Source organism: Peromyscus leucopus, chromosome 5, assembly GCF_004664715.2.
Source record: "Peromyscus leucopus breed LL Stock chromosome 5, UCI_PerLeu_2.1, whole genome shotgun sequence".
Lineage (NCBI taxonomy): Eukaryota > Metazoa > Chordata > Mammalia > Rodentia > Cricetidae > Peromyscus > Peromyscus leucopus.
In genome coordinates this window covers 65,062,607-65,088,203 of record NC_051067.1, presented here as the reverse complement: position 1 = coordinate 65,088,203, position 25,597 = coordinate 65,062,607, and the positions used below count along the sequence as shown (strand labels likewise).

The following is a 25,597-nucleotide window of genomic DNA, read 5'->3' as shown; positions in this document are numbered from 1 at the left end:
AAACATTTACCTTTACCTCCTGTGTCTTTAGGAACTTCTAAATGGTGCTGCCATCCACAATAAACATTTTTAATAATAAACCACATCCATAGATGTTGCTGGGTTCTAACAGCTCCCTTGGGGGTGGGGGTTGGGGGGAGGCGTGGCATCAATGGCACAGACATTGGGAGTCAGTTGAAGGCAAATAACAAAATCCTTTAATAACAGGGAAGGCCTTATATACCCTCCTCCTAGCACCCAGTCTGTGTCGCAGTCTGGTGGCATTGTGTAGTCGTCCTCATTAGCTGGACATGATCAGGAACTCTGACATTGATCAGGAACTGACAGTGGCCAGGAACCCTGACAGCTCCTGTTGCTAGGCCCTCAGGCAGACTCCAGGTTGGCTCATAAGGAGTACGTTATGTGCATGCCTTGGCAACTGGTCTGAGCCAATTTTCTCTACCCCGTGGGCCCGTGCTACTACACATAGAGTTTGAACAAGTTGTAGACAATATAGCTTAGAAAATTACCATGAAGTTACGGTGTTTGTTAGCTTGTTTGAAACAGGGTCTCTCATGTTGTCCAGGCAAGTCTCTGACTCGTGGGCTAATGTAATCCTGCCCATTTAGCATCCCAACAGCTGCAGCTACACATGTGTGCTACCATGTCCTATGGGAAAGCTTGGGAACCAAGGAGAGAAATCAATATAAACTCTTCTCTTAGGGGGCAAAAAAATCTAGATATACTGCCCACTGCCATGAGGTCAGTAGCCTCTTTATGTTCCTTTCACTGTTTGGTCTCATTTTGAGCCCAGAATCAAACTGAGCCATCATAAGTAATTCCTCATGTATGCGCTGAGACATTTTGGTCATAACAGTGAGTAGCCAACACAGAACTGGCGGTCTACCCTTAGAGGGTGTATCTTACCCTGGCTCATTGCAGTACTCCCTTTGCTTGCTGTCTCCCATGATGTGAGCTGCTCTTTAGAGTTCCCGACCATGATGAACTGAAATCTCTAAAACCACGAGCTAAATAGACCCTTCCTCATTTTAATTTATTTATCGGTTGTTTTCAAGACAGCTCTGGCTGTCCTGGAACTCCAGCCTCCCTCATTTTAATGTGTTGTATTCATTCTGTCACACTGATGCAAAAGCTAATAGAAAATTGGTACTAAGGTCATTTCTGTATCTTTACCCAGTGATGTAATCCGTAAGCCTTTGGAATTGGTGTACAGAAGGAATTTGGAAACACTGAGAAATGCAGGCTAGAGGAGCCCTAGAATGCTGTAAGCAGTTAAATGGTCAATTCCTAGGAGAATTTGGAAGACCAGGACACCGATTTGTATGTGGACGGTCAAGTTGGGCTCAGGATGGTAATGAAACTTATTGGGAAGTGGGCTAGGACAAGGCTGTTGGATATTGACCCAGACTCTCCTGAAGCTATCCTGTTTCTTTTTTCTTGTCAGGTAGGTCTCTTTTTCTGTCATTTCTTAATTCCTCCCTCCTCCACCTAAGAACCCTTCAAAAGGTCGGAGCTAGACTTCCACAACCCATGCCCTAAGATTTTGTATAAGGCTGAATTAAAATGTAGTTTCCTAATTTGGAGAACAAAATTAATGTAGTCCAATATTCTATGGTATGATTATGTCTCATCACTTTTAGTCAGATATGTTAGAAGCATATAACTTGTTTTTCAAAAGTTACAAGGGCTGACAACTAAGTTTGTCTTGAGTATAAGAAACTTTTTCCTTTTTTTGTTTCGTTTTTCAAGACAGGATTTCTCTGTGCAATAGTCCTGGATATCCTGGAACTTGCTTTGTAGACCAGGCTGCCCTTGAACTCACTGAGATTTACATGCCTCTGCTTCCAAAGTGCTGGGTTCCTTCCTATACTCCTTTGTCTGCTTCCAGTCTACATTGATGTGCACAGGGCCATGCTCTCCCCATCATAATGGACAGAAATCTCTGAAACCATGAACAATGGTTTTCTCCTTGTAAGCTTTTGCTGGGCATTCTGTCACAGTGATGAAGAAGCTAACACACTACAGTATGGAACTGTTAGTCTGCTAGACATTGAAGTGCTCTTACTTATCAAGAAATCAACAGAAGTCTTTTAAAATTAAAACATTTAATACTTCAACTTACATCGGAAATAGCTTCATGAACAAGCCCCATTAATAATTACATTAATAATGGTTAATCTTATATAAAAAAGAAAACAGACTCCAGTACTTACTAATGAATTGTATTTTAATAGAAACATAGCTTATACCATTGAAAAAGCATTTTATTATAAACATCACTTATACACAAAATCAAATACTGTTGATATTGTAGTTCTAAAAAATTCTTGGTTTATCTAAAACAGTTACGATGCAACCTCAACAGTGATGGCTTCACATTTTCCAGTCTCTTGGTCTGTGCATGTCACCTGTAAAGATCCATCCCTAAAGAAACAAGAAATCAATTACATTTCATAAGCTCCGTTCAGACAAACAAAAGTCATGCAAGGAGGACTTGGAAATTTTCAAAAGAAGTGAAGTTTATTAAGATAAAGATTAAACACAGGTTCAGGGCCTTTAAATTCAGCAGGCGCTGTTTCTAGGAGGCTCTTAGATTTCCTCCTAGACCTCTGAGACCATAGCTATATTCTCTTGGAAATCCAAGATGATACAAGCTTAAAACTTTATACAAGCTCAAGACAGGTCATGGCAAGCCCATCTGGATGAGTTCAATATCCTTTCTAAGTATGGCTTACAAAATATCTTGTTCCTAAAGTCAAATGGGAAAGATTTACTTGAAATAAACAGTGGTCAGATGGCCTGGTAGTAAAGAAATGGCAACAGCTGAATTTAATTAGCAACGAATTTCCTAGACTAGCTTTTCCATAGCAACAAGAAGGGTTCACAGAAGCCCCACAATGCTAATTAGCTGGTATATACATCAGCTCTCAGTGGAAATGGTATCCACTAGGAAAATTGCTGCAGCGTCTTAGCAAATGATTTACCTAGAATGTAAGTTAATCACACTCTAATGGAACCGAGCTTCACAGTCTTCATAATATTAGAAGCATTGAATTTTGTACCTTTTCATAGTAAGAACAGCTAATATATCACGTAATCCGTTTTCTTTTTTATCTAAATCCTGAAGCACAACCTGTTCATGCAAAAAACAACAAAAACAAAAAGATGATTCAGTACTTTTTGCTGTAAAGGATCAACATTTAGTTTTTAATCAAAACAAACCTTTTAAAACGGGGCATTTTTCAACTATGCCACCATTTAAAGAACATTCAGAGATTAGGGGAGTTAAGCTTTGTTAAGTACAAATATCTCCTTCAGAGGGAGGATATATAAGACAATTAATGTATTTGTCCCTCTTTTATGTCACATCCCATTAACATGATTGCTGCTAAGAAAGTACTGTCCTCAAAAAACAAAGACTTGAGAGTGGGGGTGGGGAGATATTAAGCCACTACCAACAGTAACACAGATTATGCTCCATAATACTTTCTGTGTATACTTGGAATGCTACCCATTTAAAAGAAATGTACAGAATTTTGGGGTTACATTTGTCAGTAAGAGGTATCATGAAAGTCTATACAATTTCTTCGTTTCTGAAAGACAGGTATTCCAATAAAGCAAATTAGAAGTTCGGCATTGCCTTCACAGACGTTGCCAAGATCAAGTTTAATAACCTTACAAGTAAGTCACCATCCTGTGACTTATTTGGGAAAGGAGGTGAGAATGGACGGGAGCACAGAAACAGTCTCTTCTCAACTGGATGCCACATAACGTCTGTATTTTCTTTTTAAAAAATTGTTTTTCTCTTACTTATTTTGCGTGTGCATGTGAGTGCTCCAGCCCTGATATGTGTGTGTGGGTCAGAGGATGACTTGAGTTAGGTGGGTCTATTTGAACATTACCTCCTACCGCACCTGGCAATTATCAAAACAGAAAGCTTTATCTCCTCTTTCCAGTTACCTAATTACTAAGACTGGCCAAGAGCATAGAGAAGCAGTATAATCACAAATGATTGCATTCTTATTTGGAAGATTATTGATTTCTTCTCACTTTTAAAAAAATGAATAAGAAGAGTATTATCAGACCACATATATTTTGTATTAATGGAGATATTAACTGAATTGACTTTAGAAGGAAAAGCTGAATATTTAATTGCCTGTGACAAAGTTGTAGTGTCCAATTTTGTGTATTTACCTGTGCAAACTTGGTCTCCTCTTTTGCAGAGTTCTTCCCCTCAGACTCATAGAGTTCAAGGCAAACGGAAGATATACTGCCAGGGGCTTGTAGGGTGTGCTGTCTTCTGGCTGGCAGAGGAGTCCCAGATGGAAACAGTACTGTGAATCTGTTAGCACCTGATTCATCGATCCCCTAGGAAGCGCGAAAGCAAGATGAGCACTCTGGTTTTTACCTTTACTACTGAGAACAGCCCTTTACTCCCGCTGTACAGGAGACAGACAGTCCTCACTGACAGTCTGCAGAGTAGGCCGAGAAAACACAGGGACTACACCCACTCCACCTCCTTTGTTTCCTTACATATGGACACAAAGCTCTTTCTACATATGCTAGAAGCCGGTGCTTCAAACTTGTACTTTCATTTTCTTAGGAAATTAACATGTTCCATAGATAGCACTGGTTGCTCTTCCAAAGTTCCTGAGTTCAATTCCCAGCAACCACATGGTGGCTCACAACCATCTATAATGAGACCTGGTTCCCCTTTCTAGTAAGCAGACATACATGCAGGCAGAACACTGTATACATAATAAATAAATAAATCTTTAAAAAAATTACTAGTCTAAATTTAAAGTCCTTACTATACTTACTACAGGCTTATTATACATTAAAAATGAAAACTTACAGCAGTTAATCTGCAGTAACTTTATGGAGATGCATAGAAAACTAAGCACACCTTAACTAAAATATCCTTGGCTGAACACTCTATCATGACAGAGTCATCCACTGAAGCGCTCTCTTTCCCAACAAGAATCCCAGCTTCTATGGCTGCACCAATAGGGATGACTTCATCTGGAGGGATCGAGTTGAGAAGCTCCACAGCTGGGAAGAGATCTTTGATCAGCTGCTGCAGCCTTGGAATCCTTGAAGACCCACCACACAGCACAACCTAAAACATGAAGATATAGTGAGCCACCTGTAACACATGAGACCTTGTTTGACATAGTATGTTACCTAACATACAAACATACTGAACATAGCCTTTCCTCCCAACTAATTTAAAATACAGACTCACACTATAAAATACAGTACAGAAATATACATTGAGCTTATGATTAATATGGTACAAAGTTTAATTATGAGGTCAACTAAACAGGAAGTAATTAACATTCGGTACTGTCCCAACACTTTATAAGAAATGTTTATGTACATCCACATCATTTTTGTAACCTATATTGCTATTTTCTCCATAAGAGAACTTTTCTATAGAATGTTTTACGCTTGTACAAAGCTGTATTTAAATTCTCAGTATGCTGTCCAACTACATCTCATCCCTGGAGAGCTTAATGTAAAACTACTCCTTTGTAAGTCCTCCAGGTTCTCCTTGATTCCGTCAGCACCTGAGACTCTGGACATGCAGAGCGCTGAACACACACACAGCGCAGGGCAAGTTACTCATCCCACGCATGCTCTCCGAGTTAGATGTGACAAAGAAGGGCAGTCAGAACTAGTTAGTTAGAACGGTAGTGCTCTTGAACATGTGGCTTGAGACGAGGGATACCATGCCAACCTTCAGTGAGGGTATGAGAAATACCAGGTTGTTTTTAAAGTGGGTTTGCCTTTAAGAAGGAAATATTTTCCTAAGGTTTTATGATCCTAGTAAATACCCAGAGAACACAAATGTAAAATGTCTTTTAAAAATTCTCATATTCAACAAAAAGCTATATAGTAAACTATAAGGTAACAACCTCCCCCCCCAAATCTGGAAAATTTTGGCTTTTTATCTTTCATTTTAGGATGAAAAAGACAGCGTTACTGTAAATATGACAGTAAAGAGTAGATTTCAATCTAAATAAAATTATTTAAGTACTGAATCTGAGAAATGATATTTCTTCTCCCAACTTAAATTTGAATAGAAAATAGTTTTCATTTATATTGTAATTTGTAATACACCTTCTGTACAGTAACATAGTTAACTGTCTTTTTTTGGGGGGGGGTGAGGGGAAGGCTGGACTTGTGGGGGGAGCTAAGGGATAGAGATGGTTTCATGTAGCCCAGGCTCACTTTGAACTCTCTATATGCATTCAAGGATGACCTTGAACTTCTAATTCTCCTGCTTCCACCCTCCCAAGTACTAGAATTACTGTACACATTACCCTACACATGGTTGTACTTACCTGTTCTTACTACTAGTTTTCAGTGTTTTGTAAAATAAAAACACTTGAAAATGTAGATAGTGCCTATCTGTTAGTGCTTCTGTGGATTAAGTGTTTTAATGCCTATAGCTCAATCGCTCATTCTCCTTTCCCTGTAAGAGGATTGGCCATCATATTGTCAGGCCTGTCTAGAGCTGACCAGAGCACATTGTCAGATCACATCTAAACAGAAGCGTTAGAGGTAGCAGATGTTCTCAGTGTTCATCCTCTTTATACCGCCATGGAGTGGGGACCGCATGTGGCTACTCCTTAACCTACGTCCTGTGTGAAGCCGGGCAACAGCCATGAACGCAGGGCTCCCGCCCTTGCAGCTACTAACCTGCAACCTGGGCAAGACACAAATGTCCGCTCTAGCCAAGCGCTGAGAGTGAAGTTCTCTGTGGCAAGGGCAGCAGTTGGCATGGCAGAGCCCCAGAACCCAGGAGGAAGGGAACGGACACTAAGGGCTCATCCACAGTATGCTTCCGACTGCCCCAGGTGACCGTCCAGTTACTGGTCCCGAGAACCCTCAGCATCAGCTGCCTACTTAGTCTCTGGTGAAGTGTGGCCAACCCTCTCTGAGAATGTAAGGTGCAGACAATGAAGCGACACCAAACACCATTCAGCTCTTTCCACTGAATTCCGAGGGAAGCTAAGGAAACTTCCCAAGCTCCGAAGAATCCAGACCCTCTAGGTTACAGAGTAACAGTTGCTGGGGACAAAAGGCAGTGTGCTGGGGCTGCTGCAAGGAGAGAGCTCTAGGGAGACAGAGCTGTCATCCATGCCGGGGGTGGGGGGTGAGGGTGGGAGGGTGGGGGTGGTGGGGGTGGGGCGGCTTTCCCAGATGCAGCAGCCCAGGAATTGCCTATGTTCCTGCAAGTCATTCCCCCAAATTCAGGAATGATACTGGGTTAAATCTTGCTTCTATTCCTCACAAACCTCGAGATCTTCAGGAAATCATTTCTGGACTCGAGTGTCTCAACTTATCAAACTGGGGCAGATGACAGTGACTACCTGGATCTGATGGTTAGTGGTCAGCAAGCACATGTGCCTGGGGCACAGGACACACTTCAAGACCCGTCTGTCGCACACACAGATAAACACTACTGGAAGGAAACTATTGTTTTGTTGAGGAATAGAATACACACTTCCATATGTGAGTTCACCAGATCATAATTAATTAACAAAAGTTCTGAAACTAACATTTTTCTACACCTGTATTCCTTAAGTTTTCAATGTGAAACTGCCCCAAAAACAGATTGGGAAAGGATAGAGCGTTACCTTGTTAATATCATCTGCCGTGAATCCACTCCGACGCAGAAGTTCTCGGACTGCTTCTATACATTTGTTGAAAAGTGGAGAACAAAGAAGCTCAAACCTTGCTCTGCACGTGCGAATGTGAACATGGGAACAGAGAGAGGGCAGAGCCAAGGCTTAGTGCATTTGACTTCTCAGCAGAGGAATGCCAACCTCTTAAGAACGGGTTTGCAGGTTATTAAACAGTGTGTGTGTGTGTGTGTGTGTGTCCCATCCCAGTTATTCACCTCCACATCTGACAATATTTAACATCCAATTCAAAGGGAGAGTTGCCTTGCTCATGGCTGACCCATAAAGCGTCCAAAAAAATAGCTAAGAAGATGCACAAATACATGGTATGCCCAATAGTAAGTCCACTGACTCCAATAAAACCATCATTTGGACCATTTTGCTATTTTTCATGTCCAAGCTTTAACAATTATCCCTAGTTACTTCCCTTTACAGCCTGAGATCATGTTATAAGACTATCCAGTCTGTACTAAGAAAGTTGTATACTGACATGTAATATCAAGACAGATTCTCTCCATGAGAACTCCATTTCATATTCAACTGTTTTTTTTTTTTAAGATACCACATTTTATTAATGAATAAAAACAAAAACTCAGAAATCGCCATTAAATGCATGGCAAGTTCTACAACTTGCCCAGAGTGGCGGCTCATTCTTTAATCCCCATGTGTTTAATTTCTTTTACATTTCTTTATTTGTATACATGTACATGGTGCATAAGTACAGAGAGAGGATAACTTAGAGGAGCCGATTCTCTTCTCCCATCATGTGGGTTTCAGGGATCGAATTCAGGTCATCAAGTACCTTTACCTGCTGAGCCATCTCTCTGACCCACATTTAATTTCTCAAATGCAGGTAAATGATCTTAAATTTTCTTACCTACAAAAACCTAAATATATTTTATGGTTGAAATCTTTGAGATCAATTCCTTAATGAAAAATGACAAATTTCATTTCCTTTTTGCGTGGCTATGAATAAGCATGTACACACTGAGTATTTGAACAGACTTGGCACTAAGGCATTCTGGAAACAGAAACAATGTGAAGACTCTCCACCTCTCAGGAGACTTTAATGCACTTGAACACGTTTTCTGTCCCTTGGACTGTGCTAAACCACTCACCACAAAGGCTCCCAAAGGGCAGTGTTTGTAATGTTTCCCTCTGTCAACGTGACTTTAATTTAAACATCATGGGCGGGATTTTCAGAAAAGCCAACGGAAGGGAAGAGCCTCAATTACGAGACAGATGGAGAAGCTGCCCAAACTCAGTCAAGAGAATCCTGAAAACACAACTTGGGAAGCCGGGTAATTCTAACTGTGCTTCAAAGTAGGGTGCTGTCAGACGGCTGGGAAACTGCAACAGGCTGACTAGCTTTGCTAGGAAAGGTGCAACGCGGGAGGCAAGGGCAGCATCACTCATCTGGATAAAGGTGGCGCAATCACTTGTCAGCAATGTCTTTGATCACATAAAAGACATGCTATTAAAAGCTATTTCATGCACATTAAGCCTATGTTTATTAAATGTCATAAAGATGGTTAAAGTATAAAATATTGGCTAGGGATGTGGCTCAGTCGGTGGAGGGCTTGCTTAGCATGAATGAAGTCCCAGGCTCTACTACTGCACAAACTGGCATGGTGACGCATGTCTGCAGTCCCAGGACTGAGGAAGTAGATACAGGAGGACCAAGAGTTCTAGATCATTCTCAGGTACTGTGAGTTTGAGGCTAGCCTGAGCTATATAAGACCCTGTTTAAAAAACAAAACTAAGAGTTGGGTAGATGGCTTGGTGGGTAAGAGTACTTACTCTGCAAGGGTGAGGACCTAAGTTTGAATCCCCAGCACCCACGTAACAAACTGGGCATGGCTGTGTGTGTCTGAGACCCAAGCATTAGGGAATGTGATGGGGGAACCACAGATAACTCCTGAGAGCTCACTGGTCAGCTAGCCTAACCAAAAGAGCAAGCCCAAGACAGATGTCAATCTTCAATAAAGAGTAATGATTACAGAGCAAGAACTTTGTAGTCAAACTGTAACAACCATTTAATCTAATAAAAATAAGCCCTAAATCTGGACAATGAAGTTCCCTCACTACAGATAACCAAGGAAAGAAAGAAAAGCTGCCCATTGGAAAATTATACACACAAGATGCTCCCAGAATGTTTGAACTTTCTTTCGCGCATCAGCTTTACCTGGACACATTGCAATCAAAATCTTGACCTTCATACAATGAATCGACAAAACAATTGGCACTTCCCAGGGTTGACAAAGAATGCTTGGCCACTTCAGCACTGTTCATCAACTTCATCATGGCTCGGGCATTTCCTCTCACATTATGTTTGAACAACCTAAAAATGTAACATTGGAAGTTTAAAGGTCCTAGGTCATTTATAATTTAACGTCACTAAAATCTAAATACCATTACAGCAATAATGAATTAATCAAATACTAGGAACGTAGCTTCTAATGCTGTTAAACTTTTCTAAGCGTACTGTCTAGATCCTTCAGGAAAAATAACCAATTTTTATACTATTTTGAATGTCTGTATTAAGTAACTAAGATAAAGTGTACTTCGATATCAGAGTCTATCACAGGCGCAGCACTCAGACTGGCGACTGCGGGCCTCGCCTTTACAGTCACCACACAATCTGTGTGTGTGGTGTGAGCTAGCTGCTGACACTAACCGTTGCTCAAGGTGCTGGGACTAAAGAGATGGCTCAGCCATTACTAGTGTGTTATACCTGAGTTCAGATCCCCTACAAGAGGCTGAGTCACCTCTCCAGCCACCTAAATAATTCTAAGAAAGAAAGAAAAGAGAAAGACAAAGAGAAAGGTTGAAATTAAGGAAAACCAAATCAAACCCTTGAAGAGAAACCTCAGTGACGATGAAGTGGGTACTCACCTCTGGAACTCCGAAGCCAGATACTGTGCTAAGGTTTCTGTGAAATGTGCACCCCCTACATTATCATCACTGTTGGTTGAAAGAACCCGATACATCCCACTGTTAACTTCCATGACACTGAGGGATAAGGATGTTCCTCCAAGCTTAAATACCAAAACATTGCTTCAAGAAACAAAGAAGAAAAAGTAACACATCTGAGAATCACACATTTTAAAGCCAGACTGTACTTCTTTTTTTTTTTTTTTTTTGGTTTTTTGAGACAGGGTTTCTCTGTGTAGCTTTGCGCCTCTCCTGGGACTCACTTGGTAGCCCAGGATGACCTCGAACTCACAGAGATCTGCCTGGCTCTGCCTCCCAAGTGCTGGGATTAAAGGCGTGCGCCACCACTGCCGCCCCGGCCATACTACTTCTGAAGCCATTAGTTTGAATCTGTTTATATTACAATGAGGCAAGTTCACAGCTGGCATGGGGCATCACCTGTCTCTAGACACCAGGGTGGAAGTCTGCCTTGAATACACACTCTTCTGAAACCAAATCAATGCTCCTCTCAGCCAGTCACACTGGAGAAACTTTTTCAGAGGGATTAGACTTCAAAGCACTAACATTTCAAAGTAAATCAAACAAGGAGTTCATGACTATTATGAATCTGAACAGACTCCAGTACAGAAATCCTGTTAATATTATACAAGTTACTACAACACAGCCTCTGGATCCAAAACACAAGGACACTAGAAGCCAGCTCCCTATTTCTGGTATACAGAATCCATACTTTATAATACTTTTACATCAATCTGGTTTACCTCACAATAATTTCCTAGTGATTAGATACATTAGTTTCTCTAGCCATGAAAAATTTGGACAGGGTCAAACAATTTGGAAAGGTTAACACCGCATCTAAATTAATTTCTCTAAGCATGTGTGGCCATCAACTGTTAAAATGATACAGACTGTTTCTAAGCACATCTAAAAACTGGAGGTTCAGTAAGACCGACAGCGCTCCAGTGAAGTGTGAAACCAGATCAGTCTACAACTGTCCAATTTCTACAGCAAAATGAGGGTGACAGGACTCTCAGCTTCTGCTTCCCTGCATCTCCCTGTCACCTGCTCAGAACTAGTGAGGTGAGTGTGTCACGTGCCTTTCCTATGTAAAGGTCAGCACCGGGCTGATAGACACAACTGCTATAATGCATTGAAAACCACAGTTCTGGTGTTTACCTCTTCCCGGTAGGGCAGTCTTGTCCAATCCCATAGGCGAGAAGAGCTGCAGATGGCTCATGAATTAGTCGCAACACATTAAATCCAGCGGCTCCAGCTGCTTCTCTGGGGACAATTTGCTCTCAGTGAATTTCATATCACAACATGCTCAGTCCTATACTTGTAGCTATCCTCTGCTGAAAGGTTCACGAATTAGCAAATGATACTCCACAAGAGTGCAAGAAGTAGAACACGTGAAAAGGAAGTGACCGGAATTCACTTTCTGGTTAAAAATACACTGTTTAGAGCCTGTTTTCTTGACAAAATAGTTTGTGCTTACAAACTACTAATTGAGAAAAAATGAAACTGTCAGGGCTAAGGGGTGCCTCAGTTGGTGAACAGGCCTGCTACACAGGCATGAGGATCTGGGTTTGAATCCCCAGCACCCCCACAAAACACAAGTGTGGTGGTGTGTGTCTGTAACCACAGTGCTGCGGTACACCGTGTGCCAGTGTGGCAGGACAGGACAGGATCATAACTAGGCTGCCCAGGCATATGGTTGAGTGCCAGGTCCAATGAGAGACCCTGTCTCAAGAAATGGGGTGGAAAGTGACCAAGGAAGACACCCGGTGGGGTCCTCTGGCCTCCAAAGGGACCAGCAAACACATGTGCACTGTACATGTACAGACAGATACACAAAAAAGAAAGAAATGGAAAAAGATAGTTCTCAAATACATCTATGGTTAAAAAAAAAAGTTCACTTCTTCTGGGGGGGGGGTCTCTGGGCTCTGAAAGTCTAGGATCAGTACCTTGCCTCCATAGAGTTCAGAACACCACCTTTGAAGCAATGACCACACCGTCCTAATTAGTTAATTCTGAGGTCAGTCACATCTCACTCATCTCTATGTACTCTACCCAATACAACGTACTTTAGGAGGTGAAAGAAGTCAGTAATTTTTGACTGAATGAACAAAGCAAATAAATCCCCATGATAACACATTTTAGAAGTGATAAAAATGTCTAAAACATCGTGGAAGTCTCCAATTTCTTTACTCTGGGCCCACAAATAAATACAGCAATTCTGCTAGCCAAAACACAGGCAGAACTCTACCAAGCAGAGTAAGGGCACCCACGCTCATGAACTGCATCTCATGACACCTGTGAGGACCAAATGGACCTTTTTTTGTTTAGATGTTAAGAATTACGATAAATTATAATTGTCTGGTCCCAAGAAATCCCCTTCCCCAAAGCCTGTGTTTAGACAAAAGTCAGCACCCCCTACCTGCTAAAAGGAAGCATTCTCCTTATTTCTGGCAAGAGAAACCTCTGCCTCTTCCACTAACATACACTTGTGGTGCCCATTAGCACATCAAGGTCTCTGCTAGCTTCTAAACTCCTTCAGTCTTCACTCAACAAGTACCTGTTACACACTTCAAAGTCCTCCACCCCAGCTTACAGATTCCCCTCCTCCCAGGTACCCATGTCCTTTAAAGCCCTGGAATGCCCCCCTTCCCCTGCTCCCTGCTTCTCTGACAGACAGCCTTGGCAGTTTGGAATAAACTCATCCCTTTTACCCACGGAGCAGCTATTTTGATTTCTTTAGTGTGCCCATTTTATTCAATAGTCACTCGTATTTTTTTATAATATTCTTATGTATTTCCCACATAAACTTCAATAACTTCAATAACATGAAACAGACAAAGTGATTCATAAACAGTTACCAATCAAAACAGTTAAGAGGGCACACAGCATCTAATACTAAATTCTCTTGGTGCTTCATAAAAAGAAGTATTAATGACATTACCATGAAATAACTTATGAATGCCATTGTACTGCCTAAGCTATTTCTAAATGTAACTTTACCTTTTTTGACTGAGTGCAATTTGCATTTCTTTTAACTAACCAAGTTAAGACAGTTAGTTACACTTACCCCAGAGCAGATTTTTGCTTTTCTCCAAAATCGAACGGGACGGTAATAACTACATCATTTGCATCTGAGCCCAAGACAGAATGTGCTGTTTCTGTACATTTCAAAGCAAACATAAATAAACACATTATGATGAGACATGCTAAGTGATGAAACTTTCTGTAGTTTCCCAATTGAAGCCAAAGATTTTCTCACTATACAAAAGTCCCAGTTCTGTGCACCCTGTCCACTCTCCTCCTGTGGCTCCTAAGCCATGCAGTGCTTCTTGTGGTCTTCATGATGGCTTATGGACACGGAACCATGTACTTTCCAAAGAGCCCAGCTTTTCAGTCTTGGACTGAGATCTAAATTAGATTGGGTCCAGGGGACTAGTTCCAAAGACATCAATCTAAAGAGTCCCCCTGCCCCCCACCATGAGCTCAGGACATTAAAAGACTGCCTTGCCTCTCACAAGATTTTTGTTTGTTTGTTTTCCAGACAGGGTTTTTCTCTGTGTAGCCCTGGCTGTGGAACTGACTCTGCAGACCAGGCTGGCCTAAACTCAGGGATTCACCTGCTTCTGCTTCTTGAGTGCTGGGATTACAGATGTGCACCACCACAGCCCGGCTCCTCACAAGATCTTAACGACTGCAGAGCTGAACTGAGCCTCGTAAGGAATCTATAGAGAATTTCCCAAATTGTTCTACAAAGTGCCACTGACTCACTGAGCCTTTGTCTGGAGTAGTAATAAGCCAGTGTCAATCTGCCCACATCACCATGGGGAGGGCATTGCCAACCTTGAAGTTCTGAAGTTGCTAATCTGGCCTGAACCTTTTACACTACGATTTAAATAGCTGGAATCTGCAATGCTCAACAAGTTCTTGATTTTGGAAAGGTTTGGAGTTCAGAATTCTGGATTATGGATCCTTTTTTTTTTTCTTTTGTTTTTTTTTTTGAAACAGGGTTTCTCTGTGTAATTTTGGTGCCTGTCCTGGATCTCGATCTGTAAACCAGGCTGGCCTCCAACTCACAGAGATCCACCTGGCTCTGCCTCCTGAGTGCTGGGATTAAAGGCGTGCGCCACCGCCGCCGCCTGGCGGATTATGGATTCTTAACTGGCAGATTCTAGATAAACATCCCCAAATTTGAAAATTCCTGAAAGTTTGTATACCTCTGGTCCCAAGCATTTCAGATATGAGATATTCAACCTGTTCTTACAGGGAAGGTTATGGCTAGAGCCAATTGGCAGCCAAGCAAAATCTAGTTTAGCTCTAACTGCTGGTTTGTGGAGTCACTCACTGTTTTCCCCTTCAAAGTGTGTGTGTGTGTGTGTGTGTGTGTGTGTGTGTGTGTATGCTAATATGCCTTTAACTTGCCTAGAACTCTTCAAGCAGGCCAGGAAGGCCAGCCAGTGAGTCCCAAGCATGCATCTATCTCCAACCCCTCGCTCTGGGAACCACCATCCCGACTGCTTTAATGTTAAGGAACCATTTAAAATTAACAGTTATGGGATGCAGATGGCTCAGTAGTTAAGAACATGCATTGTTCTTGCAGAGATCCTAAGTTCAATTCCCAGCACCTACCTCAAGCAGCTTACAAGTGCTTCTAATTCTGGCTCCAGGGGATGCCTCTAACCTCAGGCATATGCACATATGTAGGCATATACACTTATACATGTAAATAAGTTATATAAAAGAAGTTGCAAAATAAAATAATTTAACAGTTAACTTTTGTGCAGTACCTTTCATTTTTCTGAATATCAGTCTGGCAACATCTTCCGGATTAACAAGCTTTGTTTCTTCTCCTGTATCTATTTCATATCGCAATTTCCCATTTTTCTCAATGACCTGAAAAATTACAATTATGCCAAATATAGAATTAAATAAAAACTTAAAATGAATTTCAGTTTAATATTGTATGTCATGACCTTTGGCAATTAATTACATTGGGCAAGGAGGAGAGAGTAAAAGAATCATACTCACTAAACATTTACTTTCCGAGATGTATTTCTGAGCTTGTGGATCGGCAGGGCTGTTCATAAAGAAAGATATAAAGATACCTCAGCATTAAAAAATTAATATTGTAGACACATAAGGCTTAAAAGTCTGTACTTTTCACATCACTGAGTAGACACACAAATACATCAACAAAATTATTAAACTGCTCAATAATAACAGATGCTTGAATTCAAGGGAGGATTTACAACAGCTATAATTGTTATTCTTTGCATTTGAAAGTAACTCTCTTGTTCTGACCTTGCCATACATTTTTGAATGAGTCTGAATATTATCAATGATCTTATACCCTACACTTTCACACCTATGATCCGGAAGACCCAACCACTGAGATACAAAGGACAAAAGGAGATAAGACTGTTACCTCAGGGTAAAGACCGAACCCACATTTGTTCCTAGGTTTCTATACATGAAAATTAACACCCAAAACCAAAATATTGAGCAAAAGTTTGGATGTTGTGTATGGAAAGTTGTACCATAGACATTATGTTAGTACCCCACATAAAATACAAATAACTGCATCTATGAAGGCAAAAATGTACTGGTAATGTCACTAAGATGTTAACACCAATGTATGCAGTTGACACTATTTTCAAACTTACCACCCATTCAGCCTCATAACACCAAGTGGGCCAGGTTAGGTGTGCATTATTTTAGAGCCACGTTCAGAAAGGGGTGGTTACTTCCAGGACTTGACCCCAGCTACAGTTCAGCAGCCTTCCGCTAACATTGTCAATGACCACTCTAATTCCGTCCCTCAAAGACAGATGGGAACTCTGACCCTTCACTAATTTCAAGTAGAAATTGTGACAAAGTAGTTTGCACCTTCCTAGTAGTCTTCTAAAGAGCTGTGGCTATTCTCTATACAATGTGTTAAAAGCTTAATAACAGATGAAAATTAATAGTGGCCAGTGGTGGGCCCCGGGGTCACTTGAGAACCGTAACCTCTGCCATCTGAGGGGACAAAAAGGGTTTCAAATAGGCTAATTTGGTCTAGAACTCTGGAATCACATGTGGGTTCACCTTACCTTTCTCCTATCCCCGAAAAATCAACTGAGAATTAATTAGTAGAGGCCAGAGGTAAGCTAGCTCCACATGTCACGGCTAATTAATGATGTAACTGCCAGCAACCAGATCCACAGGGTAGGATTTTTTTTTTTTTAATGAAACCGCCTGCCCCTCCTGTTTTCTGAACCATGTGACCCTCATTCCAGATATTTTAAGGAATTAGAAGAAGAGACAAAGTTTCCCCAGAGTGGGATTTTGTACCCGTGTTCTAAGTTCTGCATAGTTCTCAGGGGTTCGGAACAGAATTCAAGTTAGCCAGGAACATCTACTGGATGGAGTTTAAGTTATTTTCAAGGAAGGGTGTTTTATGGAATTGATAAACTCTCTCTCTTAACTGTCATGCAAAGAGGGCCTCTTTCATCTGAGGACAGGATGCTCATGTAGCATGGAGGGGGGGGAAGCGGCGCAGCAACACATACATCAATGACACCAGAGACTCACAAGGAGACACAGAGAAAGCAGGGTGGAGGTGACAAAGGATCCCTATCATTAGAAAGCAGTGGACAGACCCACAACTCCACACAAGTCACAACTTTATTTGTCCACACCAGGATTCAGGTATGTAACACGAACAGAGGTGGGGGGCGGTTGGCACAGACAGACAGCACCTCAATCACTCTGCAGCCTTCAGGGGGTGTTGACCCTACCATCGCACCCCAACTTTTTACCGGACATGCCATGTCCACTTTCTCCTCAAGTATCTCTTACAGTTATCAGGGCCCCTGGGTTTGCCAATACCAGCACTCAAGCGCTACGGGGTCTCCTTCCCCACCCCTGTTACATTCCAGTGCCTACACATCTAAATGTACATTCATCTGTGTGCTGGATCCTCACAACACCCCTGTGAGGTAGGTAGGACGGACAGTGTTAGTTCCCACGCTAGATGAAGAACCTGAGTTACAGAACTGTGAAAGGCTTGCTGGAGGAGGTAACGGTAGGCCCGAAGCTCAGGCCTCTCTTGCACATGGCTTCCACCACTGCACTGTCTCTTAGTATTCTGCAGGTTTTCTTGTTAACTCCTCAGGACCTTGAGTTTTATTCTTATTTTGGTTACTCTGCCTACTAGGGTTTTCAAAATACCCCAATTTAACTCCACTTCTGTCCTTTAGCATTTCTCTCATGTCAAATACATGCCCATCTACATACTGTCACCATTAGATTTATATGGCACAGGTCTAAGTCTCCTTAAAGTACTTCTCTGGGTTTTTTTTTTTCCAGAAAACTTATCAGTATTAGCTTTATTGGGTTACAACAGATATGCATCTTTCCATGGCCTAAAACAAGAAACAACATACACTTATATATCCACTTCAATGAAAGAAAGGCATCTATGATGTTCAGTATGATGCTAAGAACTTTCACCAGCATATCAATAAACATCAATACCATAAAAGGGGTCCTTAAGTACAATTGTAAACAGTATTTCAAATATACATTAATAGCTGCCGACTGAAAATATTATAAATAGCTCACCTCCATTTTTACCTTTACCATGTTATTTAAAATTCTAGAACTAACAGGTACTATAAAAATTATCTAATAAAAATTCCTCAACTTAAGAGATTTAAAAAATTGAGGCACAAAAAGGGTAAGTGGTCCACCCAACGGAAACGGCGGTGGCAGGCCTGGAGTGCGGGAGCTCTAAGCAGATTCCAGTGGCGTCCGTCCACAGCACACACCGTTCATGCAGCTTGCTCTTTGTCACCTGTCATGGTTCCAGGGAGGTCCCGGCCCGGGTTTGTCCTTTTCTTTACTAATTTGCATTTCCAGCTTCCACGTAAGCACCTGGCTGCACTGCATCCTCCCCCAAACCTCAACATACCTACCTGCTCATTTCCTCCCAAGCTTCCTAATTGCCGGAGGGCATTTAAATCCAAGCTTTTTCCTTGTGTTTCCTAAAGTACTACAAGACCCACTAAGAACCAGTTCTTGCAGAGTAGCGTATCACCACTACCTCCCCTCGGGGACGGGTGCCTGGGCGAGGGCTTGAGCTTAGAGCTCTCTCTAGGGAGTATTCTCAAAACTACAGGGCAAACAGAGCTGCTCCCTTCCACCACACCCATTAGCCCTATGAACTCTTGTTTACATCACTTAGATGAAAAAAAAAAAAAAGGAACTCTGGATCTAGACTTGCCCTCAATAACAAGTTAGGGCCCAAACCAAACACCAGCTGATAGAAACAAAAGCAATCGGCCACAAGCGGATTGATTGGCAATGGATATAATCCAGGTGGTTCCCATGTGCAAACCACAATGTAAACATACAACCTGCGCATCTAAAGGGGCTCAAATAACACCAAATGCAAGGAATTTACTTATACTTTCTGCTTTATAAAACAGTCACTATTTTACCACATCAAAGCCTACCAATAGGAACCGTTTACACCCCCCCCCCCCAGCGCTCAATCAGATCCTCGCCTCTACAAAGACCAGGAGCTAGTAAAGTGAAGGAGGGGAGCTGGTTTGACTGGAGTGCATGCTGGTAGGTATGTCAAAGACACAGCAGTCGGAGTGTAAGAGACACAGACACAAATACAATTTTCCCTAGACTAGTGACCACGGAGAAGGTAAGAACTGAAGATCTCAGTCTGAGAGGCAGACAAGTTAAACTGATCAAGATTCAAGCAATGAGGTCATGGGACACCCCTACACTCCTGTATGTTGTAAACAGAGTGGGACACCCCTACACTCCTGTATGTTGTAAACAGAGTGGGACACCCCTACACTCCTGTATGTTGTAAACAGTATGCTCCCCCAGCTTCGCCTTAGCCAAGGGCAGATGCATTGATAACTGGCACGTGTCTAGTGCTTCCAAACTTTATAACCCTTTCACATCTATAAGCCACCTGATCCTCACAACAACCCTGTGAGGTAGGCAGGGCAGGGGTGACTACTGAGCCCCTCCACAGACGAGGAGAGTGCTGGAGAGGTAAAGAGGATTGCCTCACTCTAGTGAGGAGGAAGCCAGGACAAGCTAGCTATGGATTTGTTCCTTCTGGTTCCTACTAGGCTACCCTTCTGTTCCTCAAGGCCTTTCCATTAGTGGAGAATCTTAGGAAAAGGAACTCACTACCGTTCTGCGTATCAGCAGTTCATCTATTCTTTTTTTCTGAAGACAGAAAGGGAGCCAGGGTTCCAGAAGGTAGTTGTTCGATGTGGGCTTGTAACAGTCTGGAAAACATGTCCATTCAGCCAGTCCCTAGCTTTTGGTATTTGAAATCAATCTCTGAAGCAACTTCTCAAGCCCTAGCTGAAAAGCTCCAGTTGCTTCTTCCACCGCCGTCGCCAAGCGTCTGACGGCAATGACAGCGTCCCTGCGCAGCTCATTGGCAGTGTCTTGCTGGGCACTGGCCTCCTCCCCAATAGCAATCAGCCTGTCCAGCTTCTCTTCCTCTCGCTTGGAGAGTTCTCGCGCCAACCTCCTGTTCTCTGCCAACTCAGCTGCAATGGTCCTGGCCACTGAGCGCCTTCTTCGCCTTGCCCACCGTGGAGGGGGCTCACTGGTCAGAAGTCTATCCCCACCAGAGATAAAGGCAACTCTGGAAGAGGAGCCTGGAGGCTGTGGTGTGGAGGCTGCCCCAAGAGGGTTTCGGCTGGTGCTGGTGCAGGGACTGGATTCCCTCGACACACCCAGTCTGGCCATGGGGCTGCTCTGACAGGGAGCAACTGACCCTCTGAAAAGGTGGTGGGAGCTGCTGTAGCTGGGGGTCCCTTGAGAGCACCCTGAAAAACAAAGCCACAGTGTTGCAGAGAGGACATTCCTGCTGAGGGAATGCTTGCAGCCAGCAACCGAGTTGAGACAGTTACAAAAGCAGGGCCGTTCTTGGGAAGGTCTCTTTCCACAAGGGAATCAAAGGAAACGATTCTGTAATGTGGATATTTTGGTTTTAATCATCTATAAAACTGACCCTGTGAGTTCCCCAAGACCCTTTCCATGTGGTTATGTAACCCACTTTTCCCCATGTATTCTTAAGTACCCATTACAAATAATGCCCAAAGCTGGACATTAGGAGTGTTGGAGCATTTGCCCGGCATGCACAGATGACCAAACCAGTATACTTGGAAAGAGCATGTCTTCATGTGTGAAGAGTTTGACCACATACGTAAGGTCATAGCTAAAAACTTGGGAGTACTTGAAAAAGGGGGTTCAGTGAGACAGAAATCAGTTATGCTCAAGAGGGTGCTATCCAAGCTTTTAGTACTATTTGGGACCAAGTGACTCTAAGCCCCAATCCCTTTCATGCTTGGGAGTTACCTGCACCCGAGGAGTCATCCCAGGAGTCCTCAAGGTCACTGGCTTCTGGCATCCGGTCACTGATTCTCAGTTGACAATCCTCATCTGATTCCTTAACTGTTTGCAAAATGCGCTGATGGCCAGCTGCCTGAGTCCTTTTTGATTTCCGCATGCTGCTTCCCTCTTGCCCTGGGGTGTCAGAGGCCACTAAATTCTGATCACAGTGCTTGGCCCAAGCACCAGCCTCCATTAAGTTGTCTGGGTCAGTCACTATCTGATTTCGAAGAAGCTGATCCAACATATCATAAAATGGACAGTGCGGTGGATCCCCCATACTTGTGGCATGGGCCACATAGGCCTTTAAATACAATGCCTTCAGAACTTTAAACTTGGAGCGGCACTGGCGTTCGGTGCGGCGGAAGCCCTCCTGCTGCATCCGCTTAGACACGGCCTGATAGACATCTGCATTATGATGCATAGTATGGAGGCGTTGGATGTACTCTGCCTCGCCTAGTATGGAGAGAAGAGTTCGGGTCTCCTGTCTGGACCAACGGATGCCCGCACTGCTATTGGTGGTGGCCATATTGGGCTGGGAAGGCTACTGAAGCAAGCTCCTGGGCAGCAGGGTACAATTTTGAAGGCGTGGGGAAGTTCTGTATGCTCTCAGCATATTTCCAGGAGGAGCCAGCCGGTTCTTTCCTCTCAGGGCTAATTGCTGAGAAGCCAGGTCTGAGGACAACACTTCTGGCTGGAAAGCCACAGGGGAATGAGAGTTATAGGGAAGGTGTAAGGATCATTCTGGCAGCAAGATAAGTAGTGCTACCTGTGTGTAAGCCACGAAGGAACATGGCCAAGACTCGGGGGAACTCACCCACTCACGGGAAGTACAGGACTATGGGCTTAACAGCTTGGTAACACAAGGACAGACTCTTTTACAAAGGGCTAAATGCACCCAAGGCTAAGGCCTGATATGACCATACTGTATAAAAATGACCACGGTCTGGTTAAGTAGCTAGGCCGAGGAGGAATACAACCCAAACATGAGGCAAACTACCTCTACAGAAGTACCACCAGGGCTGTGTGGTCTAGTGGTACGTCTGAACAGTATTCGACTTTTACTACTTTGGTTTATTTACTGTGGTGTGTGTATGTGTTACCCATCTGACTCACTACTGAATTCTTGCTAAATGGATTTAACTTTCAAGGCCAGAAAAATGAGCTTAAGCTGGTCTGCTAATATAAAGTACATAATATGATAAATGACAGTCAGGGTAGCATAAAGGAAACAAATCGGAACACCACTGGCTTCCAGGGGACAGATCTGGAGATGTTCTGTCTTGACTGGGTCAGCATTAGTGCCCTGGAGTGATACTCAACTACAGTGTTGCAGGACGGTACCATGGGGGAAATGGTAAATCTAGTAATATACTGGTTGTCTTTGTTTTCTTTCACATGAAACTAGAATTATCCCCAAAGGGGGAGGGTCTCTAAAAAAAATTACTGGTTCCTCAATGGACTCTGGCTTCAAGATCTATCACAACTCCTCATTTATGACTCAAAAACATTTGATGACAATTTATTTTTAATATGCTTAGCAGGACATTTTAACATACTTAGTAATAACTACCAAAGCTAAAGGATATGGGAGTAAATCATCACACACACACACACACACACACACACACACACACACACACACAATCTGAATTCATTCCTAAATATTCTGTTATCAAGTTCAGTGTACTAAACAGGCAAGAACTAGATAAATAAATATGTATAGGTAAATGAAGTATTAAATTTAACTAACAATCTCTAAATTTTAAAATCAACACAAGGAAATGTCTAATATTTGCCTTCTAATTAAATGAAGTAGACCAGAGAGTGTGAAGCTGAGGATTGAGTCCTGATCTGCAGGCTCATCTAATTCACCTCTTTAATTTGGAAAAGCCACAAATCCTTGTGCCTTGACTTCCTCATCTATAAACAGCAAAGGAGAGTACCCGCCCGACAGATTTTTATGAGGGTGTTGAGAGGAGTCAGTAGAATCACAGATGTGAAGGCACTTGAAACACCATTGAGTACCACTACTCCAGAGAAAATGAAAAGGCCTAGTTATTATGGTAATCCATAATTTGAGGAGACAGAAGTCTGGGGAAGGAAGTTTCTATAAATTTCTAATTAAAGTCACAACAGATGATTGACCTGCTTCTTAAGATATTAATTAAGCTGTTTCTCCAATGATTACATTTGTGAGTCAACTGGAAAAGTCAGTTCCCAGAAAGTCACGAAGGGCCCCCACGGAGGAGGATCACTAGCAGCTACACAAAAATTAAGACCAATTATAAGAGATTTTGCAAAACTCAATCACCATGCAGAGAAATCTTCCAATTCCAAGAAAATTATTCATGTTCACCGTTAAAAAGCATATAAAAATACAAAATGCCCGAAGTACCACTTGTGAACGACACAAATGACCAAAAGTAAATGAACGCTGGCATTCATGAATGCTAGGGACCTGTTAGCAAGAATGGAATTTCTGAGCAAGCCCACTGGGGTGCTCCCTAAGATGACAAGCATCACACACACTGTAGTGTCTAGTTCCATTCTGCCTAGAACTTACAAACACATTGTTTTGGTTACAACATCTTAAAAAGTACTTTACATCATACCTTCTGCCAAGGATCTGCTTTACTTTCACTACTGTGCTTGAAATATTTCTTATTCTACTTTGTTTTGCTGCCAGACCAACCACCTGAAAAAAGAGCAGCGTATTTACTACAATGCATGTAATTTCTCATTATTTTCAAGTACAAAAATGAGCGTAAGAGAGAGTACCTGTTCATTTTCCGAGTAAGCAACGATGGCTGGTGTGACTCTATCCCCTGCATCATTTGCAACCACGTCGGCCCGGCCATCCTAAAAAGACATACAAAGGGTTAGTTCTCTCACACTGGAATAAACAATCTCATTGAACTTATCTGCAGGTTGTAGTAGAATTTTTGAAGAGCCTGCGTACTTGGCATTTAGTCGGAGTGATGGCCATTTAGGCCTTGAAGTAATCTTTTGTAAATAATCAGTGATTGTTATCTGAGATTTAGGAGGTTGCTCTTCCTTTGGGAAATTCGGAGCCTTTGCATGACCTCAGTCACAAGACATTCCTGGCAAACCAGGAATTCTTGCAATGGCTGAGAACTGCTTAGGTCCTCAGACAACTAGATCAGATAAGAGGTTTTGGTAGTCAGGAACTGACTTGCTAAAAGGCCTTTTGTGTAACAATCAATAAAAGCGCTTCTGCAAGGCTACTCTGGGTTCAGTCCTCAGAGACCGGTCCGCTCTGTGCAAAACCTTATTCCATCCTTCAGTGTCTCTTTCGTCTATCATCCTGCTTAACTCTGAACACCGACAGCAGGTGACTTTGGCATTTATGCCACTGTTACTTTGCCATCTATGTGGAAAGAAAAAAACGGTAAAACAATCTTTTAACTGCCAGTATTAGTTTCAAGGCTTCTACTCCATGCATTTTTTTTCCTGGTTAATTCTGCACAGTAAACCGAATCAAACATTCTATACCTAATAACTAGCAAGCATTGTTACACATGCCTCTCCCACAAATACACCTTTCCCCTCTACTTTCCTACAAACGCAGTGCAGTAGCTAATCCCTTAGAACTTCCCTTATAAATCACGTATCACTTGAACCCGGAGCTAGAAGTGGGTAAACTCCTTGTCATTGTTCCTTCTGCCCCGAAATTCAGGAGAAAAAAAGCCGCAGCTCCTTGTCAAGTTCTCAGTTCCAGAATCATCAAGTGTGCACAGCAGTGTCAATTTTTAACCAAGTACTCTCCCGGTACCCTTCTCTAGGCTGCAGTTCCACAGCACTTCTGGTTGCCCGAAATCCCAAAGACCTCCCACCTCCCGGAATTCCGAGCCCGTGACGTCATCGTGACCTCAGGGAGTCTGCGGTCAGTAGCCACTAAGAACTCTCAGGCATCCAGGGGATCCTGACATCCAGGCTTGTTCTAGGCATCTTTATAAGAACGATGGCCCGAGGACTCCTCCAGGCATTCTGAGCCCTGACATCTTCTGAACCTTTCTGGTCATCCTATGGCCACGGCCTCCTAAATGCACCCTGCAGGCTTGAGGTACCGGAGACTCCTCTGGGTATCCCATGGCCTTCCCGTGCCCGGAACGCCTCAAAGGAGACAGCAGCCCCGATGTCCCAGTAGGGAATCCCGGAGTGCCCGAGATCCCTTCTGTATCCACCCTCCCTCCACGCAGCGGGCTCGTCCGTGGAGGACGAGCGGAGAACCCGCAACACCGCCACTTGCTCGTACGCAAGGTTTGGGGGCGGATGACCCGGAGCCCAGAGAACAGGGTGGCCGCCACGAAAGCCGGAGCCAGCTTCCCAGTCTCACCTTGTAGACAGCCACACAGGCCGATGTGCAGCCCAAGTGCACGCCGATCGCCGCCATGAGGCGGCGGAGACCACGGCAGTTCAACGAGGGACCCTTCCGCAGCCACAGCTAGCTTCCTCGGAGTAAGCCCATCAGGCACTGCGGAGACTCCACGTTCCCGCCCGCCTACTGCGTCCGGTCT

At 43.0% G+C, this 25,597-nt stretch overlaps 2 protein-coding genes across 3 annotated transcripts; both read right to left on the bottom strand.

Moving 5' to 3' along the window:
• Window positions 1-2,206: 2,206 nt before the first annotated feature.
• Hspa14 (heat shock protein family A (Hsp70) member 14) lies at window positions 2,207-25,499 on the bottom strand. Of its 2 annotated transcripts, XM_028895111.2 has the most exons (14): window positions 25,417-25,499; window positions 23,838-23,918; window positions 23,672-23,754; window positions 15,669-15,717; window positions 15,428-15,533; window positions 13,711-13,801; window positions 11,802-11,906; window positions 10,587-10,748; window positions 9,877-10,032; window positions 7,647-7,749; window positions 4,907-5,119; window positions 4,195-4,368; window positions 3,063-3,133; window positions 2,207-2,424 (listed from the first exon to the last, which is right to left on the bottom strand). In XM_028895111.2, exons 1-14 carry the CDS (start codon window positions 25,471-25,473, stop codon window positions 2,346-2,348), a joined length of 1,530 nt encoding a protein of 509 aa, XP_028750944.1. In that variant the 5' UTR covers window positions 25,474-25,499; the 3' UTR covers window positions 2,207-2,345. The 2 variants fall into 2 exon arrangements, with proteins under 2 accessions (XP_028750944.1, XP_028750945.1); XM_028895112.2 differs by lacking the exons at window positions 23,672-23,754; window positions 25,417-25,499 and having other exon boundaries at window positions 23,838-23,917.
• LOC119088050 (zinc finger and SCAN domain containing 29) lies at window positions 19,880-25,597 on the bottom strand. Its single transcript, XM_037205977.1, has 5 exons — window positions 25,417-25,597; window positions 23,838-23,918; window positions 23,672-23,754; window positions 21,024-21,750; window positions 19,880-20,491 (listed from the first exon to the last, which is right to left on the bottom strand). Exons 4-5 carry the CDS (start codon window positions 21,583-21,585, stop codon window positions 19,968-19,970), a joined length of 1,086 nt encoding a protein of 361 aa, XP_037061872.1. The 5' UTR covers window positions 21,586-21,750; window positions 23,672-23,754; window positions 23,838-23,918; window positions 25,417-25,597; the 3' UTR covers window positions 19,880-19,967.